The 17,130-nt window shown below is 51.2% G+C and overlaps 1 protein-coding gene across 1 annotated transcript in view; it reads right to left on the reverse strand.

The window, feature by feature from the left end:
- Window positions 1–207: 207 nt before the first annotated feature.
- Window positions 208–17,130, reverse strand: part of LOC126520140 (ubiquitin carboxyl-terminal hydrolase 48-like) — a 105,917-nt gene continuing 88,994 nt past the window's right edge. The window contains exons 24-28 of the mRNA XM_050169226.2: window positions 6,607–6,815; window positions 4,415–4,558; window positions 3,651–3,693; window positions 3,498–3,530; window positions 208–613 (exon numbers count right to left, since the gene is read on the reverse strand). Coding sequence (XP_050025183.1) covers window positions 594–613; window positions 3,498–3,530; window positions 3,651–3,693; window positions 4,415–4,558; window positions 6,607–6,815 — 449 coding nt within the window. The 3' untranslated portion in view covers window positions 208–593. The remainder of the gene's footprint in view (window positions 614–3,497; window positions 3,531–3,650; window positions 3,694–4,414; window positions 4,559–6,606; window positions 6,816–17,130) is intronic.

The following is a 17,130-nucleotide window of genomic DNA, read 5'->3' on the forward strand; positions in this document are numbered from 1 at the left end:
TCGTTCACTGATCGGTCGTGAGTGTATGATGACTTTTTCTTGTAATCCACGTGACTTTTATGATTGCTGGGTATATAATCTTTCTCTTCAAATAAAAACTTTTAGTTCTTAGACCAGCGCTTGTCGTGTATTATTTTTCGTGTTTAGTTTGTATGTGCGCTGCCCAAGAATGGAGAAACATGCAGTTCATCTTCTTATGGTGGCGTCTGCCAATAACGCGCCTCGGGGATTTTTACCGCTTGCACGGGCCTATGCGAAGGCCGGTCAGCAAAATCGAAAACGGGCCGACTCATTGCGCACTGAAAAACACGTCTGCCAACGCCGCCGAGCAGTGAAGGACACGCAAAGTTTTTATTTGTTTTTTTTTTCTGCTTTAATTAAACAGGTAAGAAAATGACAGAAAACAATCGGGCTCGATGTGACGAGAGGAACGCGGGATGCTAACTACGCGGCGACTTGCGTACCTCGGAGAGCAACATTACGTCGTGTGCGTTTGCCAAGAGGCTTCACTTAAAGGGCTGCGACGGCAACGCACACCACACCATCGGCAGCAGCGGGCACCGGGCGCCGTCCGGCGCAGGAACTTCCGGTTGTCACTCCTGGAGCTTGGTGCCTGTAAAAAGGGGGGCAGAGAAGGCGCCAATACTGTTGCACGGCTCACGCTGGCTTCGAAGATGACAAAAAATTTAATTGGCTTCCCAAAAGGAACGCGAAACGCTGTAAAGCTTGAAAACAAGTTTTCTTTTATTTTAAGAGTATGTAAATAATAATAGGACTGTGACCTTCAATTCTGCATTCAGCTACACGCTCGTGCCACAATGCCCTTCGAAGAAAGCGACTTGCGTTCTTTTGACTTCACTACAGGGGAGCATACTCGCTTTAATTGGGCCGCGGAAGCTTCGGTGATAGGTAGCACGCCTGTTATGAGCAATTTTCGCAGAGCGAAAAAGGCACCGAATTTGAGAAATTGGATTGCTTCAGCTTGGTAGATGCTGCCGTTTGTCACACGGAACGTATTAGAAAGATAGATCCACCTATCGAAACGATGGCCATTCTTTCTGGGGCACTTTACCCCGGTTTATGTAACTTCTTTAGCACACGGAACGTAGACACTGCCCTACTTCGTGAACGTGTCGACGCAATTACGCAATTGGAATCCGGTGTGGGGTTGTTTGCTTATTGTACGAATGTGCTGGCGACCACCACGCTAATGTATTTTGATATCGTGTTTAAAAGCACGAGTCTCACATGCATTCAGTGAAAGCACATTTGTGCAAAGCTCATGTGGCATCATTTAAGAAATGCGCGTGCCATTGGACTTGCTTATTCAACGACACATACCATTCCTCAAGGGGCCACTCCGTAAACAATAGGGTTCCACCTCCACTTTGTTTTGTTTGATAAGGTTACCGGTATGATGTCCAATAAATGATCTGACTCAATAATGTCAGAAAAAACAAAAGAAAAAAGCCACACTGCGGTGACTGTATGATCCACAGCTAGATGAAATGGCTGTCAGAACAGCTATGAACCTCTTTATTATTATTATTACTATTTTCATTTTTGAAACCTAAAGACCAGCATGTGGCTTCGAGTGGGCCCGTCACTCAACTGTACAGCTAATTATCTCAATTGTACATATAATTAGGTATCTCAATTAACTGTACAGCTAATCAATTATCTCAACTGCACAACTTATTTCCTAATCTCTATATACCGCAGTGAAGCTGCGGCGAAGTAGGGAAGTCGAGTAGCTTACTCTCTGATTAACATAATATGCTTTAGTTAGCGGAGGTGCCTTAATTATTGACAGAGGTCGCGTGCTTCCTAGAGGAGCTGCTACGAAACCTGTCACGTGTCAGCTTCTTTCTCAGCTTTCACCTGAGAAAGAAGGTGCACGTTTCACGACTCCCGTAGCAGCCGCAGTTCTTCTGTCTTCCGGTTTAGTGAAGGACTGCCGTGTGTGGTTACAAAAGTGCGGTAACTTGCTGCTCTGCAGGCAATCTTGGCGCGAGTTACTACGGACGCATGTTTGTTAAATGAACACTTCCCAACGACTGCTAGTGGGCATTAAATGAGAGCCTTCTAAGCAGTATAAAGACGATTTTAAGAGCGCACTGCAGTGATATGCGGCAATATGGCTCCACAAAATATTCATTTACCCTTATCGACGCTCATAATGACCGATTTGATGTCGGAAAATAAACTCCACTAGAGAAAGTACCGAGCCAACGAAAGCCACGCAGCGGGAAACGTTATCAGGACGCCCCGTAACACGATCACCGGCAGTTTACGATGCCGGCAGTTCAACGGACAGTAAAGTCAAAACTAACAAAAAGAAAAAAAAGCAAGTCACCGCCGGTCAACTATTGGCCCGTTCTGTGTCGAACGACGGCCACCACGCACAGCGTCGCAAGTGTCGCACACGCAGCGCAAGAATGGGACTCCCCTTTGCAGGACAGGCCCCGTAGCGGCGAGGTACAACACCTGTGGCCCGCATCGAGGGGTCATCATCCGCCCCACCGGCCCATTCAGCTCTCCGGCGACACTGTAGGCGTGCTGGGGTTATCGCGGGCAGCGCCCCCCAAACTCCTCAAAGGGTGGCGGGGAGAAGGCGAGGGCCCCTTCGGGTCGCCGCCGCGGCAGCATCGGCAGGCAGCGGAAGCGCCACCTCGGGGCAGATGTGCGAGCCCCCCTTTGGGCCCCGCGCTCGGCGGCAGCGGCGTGGGAACCGGGGGTCAAGGGCCGTTGCTAGGGGCATCGCCGTTTCCCCCGCCGCCTGAGCAATCCGTGCGCGCGCGGTAGCATGCGCGCACACCGCGACGATCCGCCCCGTGCGCCGCCGCCCCCAGACGCTGGGAAACGGTGCCCCACCGCGACACGGGGTCCAAGCCGGTGCGTGCTCTGCGCGCGGTCCGTTCACCTTCCTCGTCACTCCGCGCCAAGCGCGCTCGGAGGCGCCACGGCGGTCGTGGAAAAACAGACCCGCGGAAGCGCCTCTCCGGCTGCCTCGCGCAAGATCCCGCGACGGCGTTCAATCACACGAAACTTAGCTAAGGAGGCGACCCCGGCGGCGCGAGATGAAAATTAAATGCGGGGAATCCCTGAGAACCTCATCGCCCCTCTTTATCACGGGTCTGAAGGCGGGCACGGACGGACGCGGGAAACGGCGGGAAGATGGCGGGGGACGTGCGAGAGATTTGGGCAGCCGGGCACTATATGTGTGCATGAGCGCGACCTAGCGTAACTCCAGTGCGGGACTAGGTGTGCTCTGGCTATGGTGGCCGCTCCCCATATTCACACGCGCAATTTTCGTGGCCTATGCAGGCCTTCGACCTCCCAACGAAGTAGCGCGATAAAAAGTGTCGGGACTGGTGTGATCGAAAAGCAACCCAGCTTTGTTTTTGTTCCTCGTACGAGAGGACTCTGGCGAGCACGACGCATAATGCCACATCCATGTTCCCTGGTCTGCCCAGTCCGTCCGTCAGCATGCTTACCTTTAAAGCCCATTCCAGTAGACTGGTCGCCGCCTGCAACGGGTAAAAGAGATACGGTTAACGCCAGTACCTAAAATTGGCGGCGGGCGGCCATTGTACCACACGTAAAGACAGCCGAACACACGACCCGAAAATGCGCCAGCGTACACTCACCAGACTGGTCGCAGTCTTCTAGATCACCTGCCGGCTCGTCCACCTGCACCGAACAGAGCCGGTCAGCGCCAATTCATTCATTCATTCATTCATACACTCGCCGCGGTGGCAGAGCAGCTACGATGTTCTGCTGCTGAGTCAGAGGTCGAGAGTGCGATTTCCGGCCGCGGCGGCTGCCAACATGGGCGTTTCAACATGGGCGGAACGCAAAAAAAAAAAGAAAAAAAAAGCTTGTTTTCTTCTTTTATATTTAGGTGCACGTTAAAGGTATAACAGTGAAAATTAATTAATCACCCCATGACGTCCCTAATAACAAGTGTGAAGCTTTGGGACGTTAAACCCCATAATTTGATTTTGATTTCAATTATAAATTCGTTCGTTCGTTCGTTCGTTCGTTCGTTCGTTCGTTCGTTCGTTCGTTCATACTACGACCTTAGCACGAGGCACCACTACTGCGCTACCCGCGAGTTGCGCGCCCGAACACTTCGAGGACAGAAGGTCAAGGGTGTTATGTGTACACCGCACAGCAAAGCGGACAGCTGCAAAAGGGGGCTGTAGAAACCAGTGTGAGTGGCAGGCTATAGATAAGGATCTCGGAATTCCGCTGAGTACGCACTTTGTACGAAATTAAAACCCTTCAAGGAATAGCGCAATTTACTTGGAATACGCGATTCAACTTTGGCCGGCCAGTACACTGCGTTAAGTGCCAGTGCGGACGGGTCCTTCCCACACACTGCCCCAATTCCCGGCGGAACAGCACGCACCACGAGCAGCAGCAGTGCTCCTGGCAGCACTCCGAGCTCGGCGAGCGTGGAGGAGTTCCCGCTGAGCGACAGCGGGGGCTGGCCGTCTCCTTGGTCCAGGCTCAGGTGCTGGTCGAACGGGGCAACCGAGAACAGTTCCATCACCTGCACGCCGCCGCCCAACGAGAAGAATGACGGGTCGGAGAAAACTACTTTTTCTTTTCTTTTTTATAACGACGCCTTATCTTATTCGAACTGTATTCTGTCATCAGTGAAACGTGGTGACGGGACACAGTTTGAAAGTTATGACGAGGAGTGCAACATTAACCCCTGCCTGCACAAAAAAAATAAAATAAAGGAACGTATTAGAAACAAGGTACGAGGTGACCCTCGTCACACTGCTATATACGAGTACAAGACGGAAGCCGTTAACATGACGCTTATACTCCCTTCTAACCAACTCTGTCGTCAAGAGAAAGCTAAGGGCTGCGCCAGCGAACAAAGAAAAAGAAACATCGATTGTCCACATCTGATGCCCATCTGCGCGACTCCGACTGAATGGAAGCGTTACGGAAGGATTCGCAGCGCTCCTCACTTCTCTGGGGCATGACGCCAGGTCTCGTTACCGAGTGGCAGACACGAGCCCTACGTAGCCTTCGCTGCACGTATTTGAAGACGAACGGGCCTTATAACCCATGACCATCGCCTTGAGAGGGCACCCGGTCGCTCGCACGTTGGCTCTGGCGTCAAGCCATTGGTATCTTTTTATGCATGAAATATTTAGCTCCCGTTGTCGGCGACCTTCACGTGAGCCAAAAGTCAGAGCCGTTATCCGGGCACGCAAACGAGAACATCCGGACTAGTTGCGAGAACAAAACGAGATCCCCAACCCTTTGTACAGGACCGCATTGCATATCCTAGTTACTCCCAAACAAGTTAAAAGAAATTGCTTCCGAGTTCTTCCTAATGTTCGTTCACAATATCACTCAAGCTGTAACTTCTAGAACACTAGTTTTATTTGTAATTTTCAATAGCGACGTTCAAAAGGCCACCAGTATAAAGAACACCTAACGCTTCAATTTTGGGAAATGGGATTTGCTACGGAGAGAGAGAGAGAAAGAACTTTATTGAAATGGTGACGTGCTTGGTTACTGCAGGTGAAGCCCCTCTTCCAGAACCCCACTGGCTATTGCGGCTCGCCGAGCCTGGTCGAGGGTCGCCAATTGGTTTCCCAAGTCTCGTTCGGAGTCGCGCCTCCTACGACCGATTGCTGGGTGTGTCGTTAAGTAGCGGCGAGATGGCGTCTGCCGAACGCTGCGTGCACTGGTACGTTATGTGTTCCAAGTGTCGGGGTCTGTCGCCGTGTTCGTCGGGTTGCTGCGGATCTACTACGCTCGCCTAGCTGCTGTGTGGCGTGGCGCCGGACGCGTGTGATGCGCTGCTTTGCCTTCGTGGAGGAAGGAAAGAGTTAGGAAAGAGCATTACGTCACGCAGCCAGCCCTTTGCTCAGTGGCGGCCCAACACGTGACCTTTTGCGTGGAGATCACAGAACAAAAATTGAGATTTGCTGAGATGTTTGGTCGCACCGGCTTCAGCCGGTATGCTTCTTCTAGCTGCGCAGCGTCCACATGTGCTCAGTATGGCGTGGTGCGGTGTCGTGTGGTGGGGCGTGCCGTTGCGAACATGCACTACACCCATTTTAAGATTGTGGCTGGTATCATCTCCACCCAATCTGCTTTTCCGGTCGCCATTTCATGCTAACGTCCACTCTCAATTACGGGAGAGCCAGTTTTTTTTTTTTTTTCATAAGTGTTCCTCGCTTCGTGCTTACAGCAAATAGAAGGCGACGCCTACAATGCTGGGCTAGCTACCTCTCTATCTGAAGAGAGACCATTTCGTCCGCGCTTTAGCAACTATATGAGCCTGCTACGCAGGACAACTTCAGGTCTCAAGTTCTCGGCGCCCAAATGTTTTCAGTGTTCAAATACAGGGCACACGCTTCGAGCTCGTGTACGTTGTGTTATTTGTTGAGTATGACGCTGTAAAACTGATAAGAAAAACTACGATTGGTCGCGAAGCGAAACTTGGAAGGCGGCACACTGGCCCGGCCCACCGATTCCCATCCTCAGCGTCTAAACTCAACGGGCTGTTTAAATCTCCGGCATCCCGTGGTGTCCGCGGCCACGGCGAGGCCGTAACCCGCGAAGCCTCACCTTGAGCTTGAGGTCGAGCAGGGTCTGCGTGGCGCGCATGTGCAGCGAGCGGTCTCCCCTGCGCGCCCTCCGCTGGCGGCGCTCGTCGAGCCGCGGCCGCTTGGCGCTCGCCTCGGCCTCCTGGCTCGAGACGCGGCGGACCAGCACGGTGCCCTGCTGCGACTGGCGGCGCTCCAGGTCGGCGGACTCTCGGCACGAGTCGCACAGCGCTGCGACACACGCACACGGCCAGGTCACACTCACCACGCAACGGTCGCAAAAGCGCACGTGGCCGGCCTGGCCGGACAATTTATCGACGAATGCTTTGGATTATTTGACTAATGCTTTGAGATCTTTCACTGATTTTCTTTTTTTCTTTTTGATCGCGATTAATCGGATGAGGCGACGAGCATGCGTCGGCGCTGATGCTCCCACTGTGCTTCAACAGTTAAGAAGAGAGTGACAGCTTCAACGGTCCAGAGATTCTGGTTTCTCGGGACAGAAGCTACGCGCGCTGTCTTCATTCCGACGCCGCCGCGAGCGCCCTCTTCAATGCACCCATGTGCATGTTAGTAAGCAAGTGAACTGCACGCTACTATAAAATGTTAACAAGCTTCCTTGCCTCCGCAGCGGGACCTTCGATATTTTCCGAATAAGCTTGACATGTCCACTCGTTGCTGCGGACATGTCAAAACTCTTATGTCAACAAATATAAGGCTTTGAAAGAATCTCTTCACAGGACAAGTTGATTTAGTGTTTCTTTTTAGCGACCCTATAATATTAAGGTGAACTTCTGGATTGCAGCATACAAGGCAGAAAATGGGCAAAAAGCACATAGCAAGGAGACAAGTAAATGCTTTGTAGTACTCTTAAGGTGGATTACGGTATTATATACTCAATTGCTCATACATTGTCAAGACTGCAGCGCATCGCATATAGAAGAAACAGGCAACTCCCAATTATATATCAAGCAGCACCATAATAATGTAGCTAAGGGACACACCACCGTTAACGCACGCGCTGGGTGAACGTCACCTTAACACGGGTCACAACATTGATTTGGATTCTGCGAATGTCATCGACACGCAGAAAACAGTATCACCCCGCCTACTTTTGGAATCATTATTAAACCTGTCGACGCCTCTTACACTTAAACGGACGCGTGGAAGATTGTTGCGCCATCTACTACGTATACAAGGCACGGCACAACTTGTCTCGATTTTATGTGGACAAGAGATCCGTAGGGGGCTCGAAACGTCATGTTTTTGTTCAAACTTTGGAGAGTGTTTGTTTGCTGTCAAGAAAAAAAAAAATGTACGCCATCGCCAGACGCTGTTCCGTCGAACCCTGGACTATAAGCTTGCTCATTACCAAAGCTAAAACCAACGTTTTTTAGGTAACGTTGACTAAACTGCGCCAACCGGTGATGGGCGCAGTTCGCGACCAAGCTGTACGTCCACCACTCGCGAAATGAAAAAGTTTGCACAAAGGGCCGGTAGCGTTACCAATGCGTCTAGTTTGTGAGACGGATGGTTAGCCAAGGTAGCTGACTTATTTCGCCACGCAAGCGTTGCCAACGACAACGGGGAAAAAAGTCCACGGAGAAAAAAAAGTAAATAAAAGGAAGTCAGTTCTTGCGCAAGTTATGACGTAATGGTGCGCACGGGTTATGATGATCAATTGTGTCGAAGGGGAAATGTACGAGGTGAAGCGCAGCAAATCTTTTCAACGCTTCCTCAATGAGAAACAGACTGCCCTGTAGGGTGCACGATTGTCTGAGCTCGCATTCAGCAGGTGTTTACATATGGCGCGCGTACTGTCGTTGTCATGCATCGAAGTCGTCCGCAAGCGAAGCGGTCCAACACATCGCCGAGGGAACGCTGCTGTTGGTCACGAGACGTTAAAAATACCCAAGGAACATGTAAGTTGGCTATCCTTCCAAATAAAACAAGAGCGACGTCGTTGTTTAATCTTGCGAGCCACTTATGAAAGAGCGCTGCTCAGAGGTAGTGTGCATTTACAAAAATGGCTTGAGCTACTAGTTATAGTATTGCAGAATATCTGCCTGGCTTGGTTTGAAGATGCTGATGTGTTCGCCGCTGGCCTATTCCGCACGGCCATGTGTTCATCACTTAACAGTCCACTCAAACAAAGCAAACAACGTATCCATCTGGAAAGCGTAGGTAGCACAAGATGGTTCTGAAATATGTTTCTTAAAGTTCGAAGGCAACATTTTTAGCATCGCGCCACGCACCATCTAAGAGTTCCAAAATGCATCGGTATGCGAGTGCGTTCTCGTACTCAACAGCAGAATGCCGCAGCCGCCGAGACCCCGAAGCGCGTTTTACGGCGCCAACAGCATGCGCTGCGGGAAAGAGCTGGAAAGGAGCGTGCGAACAGTGGGTGTCGCTAGCTTTGAGCATATCGGCGGATCCCAGACGTCGGTAAATGGCACCTCGGCCAGACAATCACATTTAATGCTCAGCACGTGATTGGAGGTGAAGCTAGTTAGGCATCTCGGGAGTCGGGTCACACTCAGTCCACTCGGTCGTCAAAATTACAGCGTATGTACAAGCCAGTAAGTTTACATTTGGGCACGTTTTCTTTACTTTGAAGCGCTGAAATGGGTGTTCCAGTTCTGTTTACAACTCTGTACAGTGCGCACAGACTCACGAGCTTAAGTGTTTTGTAATGAACCGTGTGCTTGGGCGACCGATCGGCACCGATACGAAAGCTAATGCAGTCGCTCTCTGTGCGAACACTCGCGCTCGCGCGTGACTGACTGCGTGCAGCCTGCTCGGTATACACACTGCGACAAATGCAAGGGATGAGTTACGTTGAATGCGCTAGCGTCCATTGCACACAACTAGGCGGCAGAAGGTCGCAGGCGCGCACAAATCCACGACCCTGTGTGCGCGCCAGGGTCGGGGGCGCATTTAAAAGTGGGCGAAGACACCAATGAAAGTGCACCCACGGCATCCGCTGACGCGGCGCGACAATGACGGATGCGCCGCCCTGAATCATGCCGCGGAAACGACCTGTGACGGCGGCCGGCGGCGCAAACGCGAAGAAAAAGGGGGCGCAAATGGACGGCCGACGACGACGCGAACCACCGCCGGCGAGAGGAAAAAAATACCGCCGGCTGGCTGCTGCGGCAGAGGCAGCAAGCGATAAAAACTGCGAAAGCCGTCGACACCCCAGCAGGTCGCACCGATTTTCTTTTTCCCCCAGCGCGACCCATCTTCCCCTCATTCCCGAGCGACGCGGCAGAGTGCGAAACAAGCGCCTTCGCCGCCGCCAGCGACCGTTCGTCTACGCACCATTAACGCGAGCTTAGGCCCAAGGTGGCGCTGCTCTCCCCGAGCGTGTCGTCTTCGCGTTACGTATTCGGCCGCGAAGCACTATGCGCACCCGCGTTCCCTCGACCGAGCCTCCGGTAGGAAAAAGCCCGCTACGCCGCACCGTTTTACTTGCTGTACTTCCTTGGCGCTCCGAAACTGAGCCCACAAGGCTATGCTCGGGCCACGGGAGAGCAAGTCTTCGACTTGGGGCACCACGTGCAAGACTGACTGCGAAACGACATCCGCAGAGTAGTGTTGCAGCGCGCGACGTGCGCACCTGAAGCCAACGTTCACCACTTTTTAATGGGCCACAACACGTAATTTCTGAGCCACGGTCGTGCGCACTCCGGGTACTGTATTTCAGCGTAGATTCGTTGAGGAACGAGACAGAGAAGTGGATTCGAGGAGGGGCCTGACTTTTTTTGGTTACAAAAACAACAACAATAATGAGGCCAGCCAGCCAGATAAGAGCGGTACCTACATCTTCGGTTTTGTGATGTGGATTCGGCAAGACGTGGTTCATCTCCCACCAGCGGCACGTTGTCTTTTCAACCATTTTCATTTCCTTCTTTCTTACTATTTCTACAATTCTATTAAACACAACAACAAACAATTTCCCGTATGCTTTGCCTGGCTTCGCTGTCTGTATTCTCCATAAAGTTGCAACTAAATGAGGAAGTATTTCCAAGCTTCGTCGTCGGTACCCAACACGTCGTCTCAAAAGTAACGACCTCCGTAAGTAAACGCTGTGTTAAAGATCAACACTAAGTCAATTTAGACTCGCAAACTCCGTGTTAAAAACTGTGCTTTCATAAATTGGGCAGAAAGAGGCTGATTTATACTGGGGAAAATCAAGGCTACATAATCAGTTTTTATATTTCGCGCCGAAGTTCAGCACCTGTGAGTCAGTGTAACGCCCAGTATGTTCCATTTTCTCGCATTTGGGCCTCTTTGTCGCAGAAAAAGTTCTCTAAACATGCTTTAGCAGGATAGATGGCATTCCAAACAAATCAAAATGTCAGCCAGTCGGTTCCTTTGGAATGCCATCCTGCATGCTTCACAAAGTAAACAATCAACCGGATCAGACTAAGAAAATAATTCAGTAGCGATTTAGCCGTAATTGCGAGAAATGCGCGATCACACCCACCCGCCCAGATGCAGGTGAGGGTCACCTGCATCTCGGCGTCAGCCAACACTTTCTTTTTTGAGCTCAAGCTCCTTCAAAGAAGAGGCGGCACAGTTCCTTTCCAGATAATTCCTCAATGCGCCGGTCCTTTCTGTTCTCGATCTCGTTCCGCCACGCGTTCGCCCCACGGACCATTTGAAGCATCTTCTAGGTCAGTTGAAAAGTCAACGTCCGATTTTTTTCGGACTCCCTAAGCACCGCTAAAGCTTCCGAAAAATCGGGCTGTCCGAAAAAAATGAATGCGTGTTTTTTACTGCCTTCAAGGACTCAAATCGCCACAGGCACGTCCGAAAAGGCTCTGAAGGCCTGCCAGTACACGTATTAGGTATATTGGTCCTCTTACTGGGACAGGAGACGGCGGATGCGCGCTTGTATAAAAGAATAAGTACTGTGTCCCGTGACAACTGCGCCTTCCCAAGCTTAAGCTTCACCGCCATACTTCACCTATGCTTTACCGCGTAACATTGCTGCGCTGAGGCGAAGCTGCCTTTCGGGAACCAGCATTATGCAACGTACCGTGCTTTCCAAGCTTCGAAGCTAATCGCCAGGATTACAGAGACGGAGTCGGTGCCATTCCTGACAGAGGCCAATTCTTTCAATGAAAAACACGGCACCGAACAAGAACCTTAATAGCGAACGTCGAAGCAGCTAAGCCGCGCGTTGCCGCGGTGGGGTATACGGCTGCCAGTGGATTTGCGTGCGAGAGCGCCAGTTCGAGGCGGCGAGATAAAACGGCGGTGATGGCTTTGAATAATGTCGTTTCAGAGCAGCGGTAGCGGGAAACAGTCAGGAAAACCGGACGGCGAAGGGTTCTTGCGTCTTAAATTTCAGACGTTCTGATACACTGACTCTATGGGGTACGTGGTGGTGCCGCGAAGCCGCCCGCATTATCGGGCATGTCCCAAAAATCGGGCGTCCGGAAAATCAGTCGTTGACTGTACACTGGCAACTCCTCCAGCCGACGACACGGCATCAAAGTCAATTCGTTACGATTCCTCTCTTTTACTCGCGCCAGCATTAGGGCGACTTTCCTTCCCTTTCAATAAAGTGACGACTAATTTTCCGATAGAAGGACAAATTCCCTGAGTTTTCCCCGAGTATTTCCAGACTATTCAATATCCCCAAGAATTCCCGGTTTTCGCGGTTTTCCCGGTTACACCCTGAATTAGATGCGACTCGTTGCCGTGCTGTTTCGTATTCTAACGTCCAAGTGCGATAAGATCGCTCCGTATCACGGTGTACGAATATACTCTGTACACTTCTTACACCGTGCTCCGTATTCTGTGTGTGAGAGGGAAAGCTTGCGAGAGTGGCCCGAGAAGGATGATGTCTTCATGCGCGCTATCTTCCCGCTCGGAAATGGGCGTCTTGCGCTGAGTTTGATAGAGTTACTGTATATGCTACCAAAGGTACTACCTTTGGTAGCATATACAGTAACTCTAGAGTTTGAGGTACAGTAGCGGCGCCTGGTGGCGGCGAGAAACATTATCTGGGTAGTACCAGCTTGGGTAGTATTGAGCCTTGGCTGTGGCGAAGCACGTTTCTAGCCCGAGTTTTGCGTCGATTCGCACTTTTTTCTGCCCTGCTGCGAGTGCGAAAAGGCTCGTGACTTCTCACAGACCACGCCGACCACGCTGCGCACATCCGATATATAACCCACACGGAACCCAGAGTCTCACTGCCAGACACATGGCGTCTCACCTTACAGGTAAACCCTCTCCCTTAAAACGTGACACGAGATACTCACGAGGGCCGCCGCCAAGCGCGCGCTACAAGGATTACCAGAACATATGGAGATCGCCCGGGAGTATTCTATACGGAGGCTGCCGGCCCTCATCACGGGGGTTGGTTTACGGCGGCAGTCGTCCATCAAAACACACCCGTTAATGGTCTCACTTTCCGGGCCCCCAATATTACTTACGCGGAGGAGGTGGCCATCGCGCTTGCTGCCACAGATCCAGCGCCTCGGGTCATCATCACTGATTCGAGGGGTGCTTGCCGCAATATAGAACAAGGCCAAATTCCATATCGTGCCTTCCAAATCCTTAAGAAATGTGAGAACCAGGGATTCCAACCCCGGCGCTCCATTATTTGGGCCCCAGCTCATCAGGGAATAGAGGGGAACGAAGTAGCCGACGCTACAGCCCGCGCGCTTCATTTCCGGGCGTCGCCTCTATCACCCGTCGACGAGGTCCCTGAATTCAAACCGGCAATCACCTTTAAAGAAATCATACAGCTGTATCAGCTTAATCACAGCCGATACTTCCCCCCTTGCAAAGGCCTCAATAAGACGGAGGAGCGCTGGCTTCTCCGTCTCTACACAAATACAGTACTGTGCCCGGCAGTGCTGAAACACTTCAACCCGGCATTTTCGGGCGAGTGCCCGCACTGTGGGGAGGTGTTTGCGGACACATATCACATGGTGTGGGCATGCCCCTCCAACCCTGCTTTCCCCCCAAACCCCCACCCTACCCGAGAGGACTGGGAGGCCACCCTGCTCGGCTGCTCAACCCTCCAGGAACAACGTACCCTGGTGGCCCGAGCCAAAGCCGCTGCAGAAGCCACGGGGGTCCCGGACTAGGGACCGCCCCCTAGACTTTGAAAGGGCTGGGCCCTTAGGGCTCAGCTCACAGCTCTCTTGTAAATAGAAGAAATAAAGTTTGCGACCGACCGACCGACCGACCGACCGACCGACCAAGCTGCCCGCAGCCTATAGTTTAACGAAAACGGACTCTCCGTGTGCCGTGGGACGTAATGCTGAAAGCAGAAGGAATCGGCGACGTCGATCCCCAGAGGCCTAGCTCAACCTCGAAAAAGCGTCACTGTCGTTACAACTGCGTCGTGGGCTGCCATGAACAAGAGGGCCTGAATCCCAACATAAGATTCTACCGTTTTCCTTCAAGGCATCACGAAGCAGAGCGTCGGGCGCGCTGGATAATTGCATGCAGTTCGTCGCGCTGGGTAAGCTTAACTTCGCGCCATGCTGACTGCTTCGCCTGTCTTTAAGCTTGCTTGATTATCTGCGTTACTAAAATTCGGTCTTTTGCACTTACAGTCCCGACGGCAAACCGTGGGAACCAGCTCCGAACACCAGGATATGCAGTCACCACTTTGTGGGCAACGAGAAAAGCGATTCGGCCAGTCACCACGCGTATGTGCCTACAGTCTTCCCCGCGGCCTACAACAGGCCTCTTCCGCCTGACTCTTTACAATTTACAGACCATGTCTAGGGAATGCACAACACAGCAGGTATCAAAAATGAGTGATCCAGTATATAATTTACAGGTCAAGCCCAACATCTCACTTCAGATAATCACTATTAAATGGCAGACCGACATAGCAGCAGGCATGGCTGGTGATTCACGATTCGAGACCCGGCCACAGCGACAATTAACAATTCGACAGGTGCGAAGTGGTGAAGTGACCAGGTGTGTGCAAATGACCACAGATGGTCGGGCTGATTCGGTGACAATTTACTATCCCGCTACGAGCAGCACAGGTTAGAGAGTTAAATGTGCTCATCCTTGACCTCAAGCCAGCACGTTGAGGCAAAGCAGCAAGGTAGTATTGATTACAGCACATCGACGTTCGAGCGCTTTCATAAAAGCTACATCAAGCGATCCGCGCACGAGCTCGCGCTGCAGCGCGATCGGCACGTACGTTACTGTGAGCTCATATGCATCGCATCAGTTATTTATCGGTTGCTAAAGGGACAGATGGCCGCTACTACAGCGCAGACATAACTACTTGTCTAGCAGCATGCAGTCAACAAAGATTGCAGGAGCCCCGCCGTTTCGCGGCATGTCGAAAGACCGCTGCCGTAGCGGCGCGTGCGATCGTGCCCTCGAGCAGTTCGTACATCGCGGCATGCTGAAAGACCGCTGCCGTCGCGGCGTGTACCGTCGTACGCTCGAGCAGTCCCGTACACATGATGTCTGCTTACCGCTGTTGTGAATTCATTTATAGCAAGCATTTGCTCGCGTTTGAGCGCCTGAATCTAGCAGCGTGCAAACCTCATCTGAAGTTCAATTTCGTACGCGACTCGCTTCACTTGCGATTGACACGGCGCTAAAACTTCGCCGCTTATTTCTTGAGCGGCGTACACGTATTCGGCGTAGCATAATTTCTTGCCTTTACGCAGTGTGCCATCCCTGAAAAAGTCTTCGGCGCCTACGACGCCTCAGTGTTGTGTTTCACTGCTTTAGAGTTTATTTTGGTTTGGATGAGGGACACCTGCATTTCGGCATCAGCAATCGGCAAACGGCGGCAGCACGCTTCCTTTATCGTTCATTCCCCAATGCGTAGGTCCTTTCTGTTCTTGTCCTCCTTCCACCACTCGTTCGCCCCACGGACAATTTGAAACATCTTCTGGGTCAGCTGCACAGTCCACGTCTGACTTTTCGAACTCACTGACGGCCGCGAAAACGTCCGAAATATCGGCCAGTTTGAAAAAATAAATGCATGTCATTTACTACCTTTAAGGGCTCAATCCGCCACAGGCACATTCGAACACGCTCTGCAGGCCTGTCGGTACACGTATTAGGCATATTGGTGCTCGTACTGTGGCAGGAAATACCGGGTGCACGCGTGTATAATTAAGGAATGCATGCTGTGTCCCGTGGCAATAGCCCCTTCCCACGCTTGTTATGCTTCACTGCAATACTTTTGCGTATGCTTCACCAAGTAACATTTCTGTACAGCGGCGAAGCTGACTTTCGGGAACCGGCATTTTGCAACGCATCGTGCTTTTCAACCTTCTAAGCCAATCGCGAAGACCACAAAGACGGAGTCCGTGCCATTGCTGACAGCAGCGAATTCTTTCAATAAAAAGCGCGGCACCACACCGCAAGAAGCTGCATAAAGAACGTTGAATCAGCTGGGCCTAGCGTTGCCGCAGTGGTGGCTACGGCTGCCAGCGGATCTGCGTGCGAGAGCGCCGGTTCGAGGCGGCGAGGTAATCAAAATGGAAGCGGTGGTGGCTTTGATTAATGCCGTTTCGGACCTGCGGTCACGGCAAAACGTCCAGAGTTTTTGCGTACGAAATTTCAGACGTTCTGATACATTGACTCTATGGGGTACGTAGTGGTGCCGTGAAGCCGTCCAAATTATCGGGAATCCGGAAAGTCGGTCGTTGACTGTACACTGGCAACTCCTCCAGCCGACGACAAAGCGTCAAAGACGATTCATTACGATTCCTGCTGTTACTCGAGCCAGCATTACCACGGCTTTCGACCCTTTCAATAAAATTTCAGCTAATTTTCCCTGATGGAGGCACAAATTCCCTAAGGTTTCCCTGAGTTTTTCCAGACTACTCAAAATCCCTGAGCATTCGCGGTTTTCCCGGTTGGTAGACACCCTGTAATTGTGTTATGCATGAGTGACCCTGCTGAAATCCATGCCGGCAGTTAGTGAAAAAACTAGCAGATTCGAGATATCTGAACAACACGCTGTAAATAATGTGCTCTAATAATTTACAACAGTCTGAAATTAAGGATATAAGACGATAGTTCTGTACTAGTTTTCTGCTGCCCGCCTTATGGACAGCGACAATATTTGCTGTCTTCCAGTCTTTTGGAACCAGGCCAGTATCAAGAGACAATTTGTACATAACACATAGATATTGGGCAACAATAGTGTGACACTTTTTAAGCACATGGGATGATATCCTGTCTGGCCCTGTAGCCTTGGAGGCACCCAGACCCTGGCTATGCTGGCTTGGATGCAAACCATCCAAGCCAGCATAGTCAATTTCGATTTCAGCCATCTCTTTACTAATATTCTTAGGGGATAACACCAGCGAAGTGTGGAGTCCTTTTAGTAAACACCGACTGAAAATAGGCATTAAATATTGCTGCTTTTTCTAAGTTGTCCGTTACATTTTTGTCCGCAGTTAATAAATTGGGAATAGGTGTGTCACCTTTCTGCTGTTCTTGACGTACTTCAAAAAAAATTTTGGATAATGCTTCAGGTATGTGTTTAGTTTGGCAAAAAAAGAATGTTTTGCTTATTTTAGTTTAA

This window comes from Dermacentor andersoni, chromosome 3, assembly GCF_023375885.2.
Source record: "Dermacentor andersoni chromosome 3, qqDerAnde1_hic_scaffold, whole genome shotgun sequence".
Classification (NCBI taxonomy): domain Eukaryota; kingdom Metazoa; phylum Arthropoda; class Arachnida; order Ixodida; family Ixodidae; genus Dermacentor; species Dermacentor andersoni.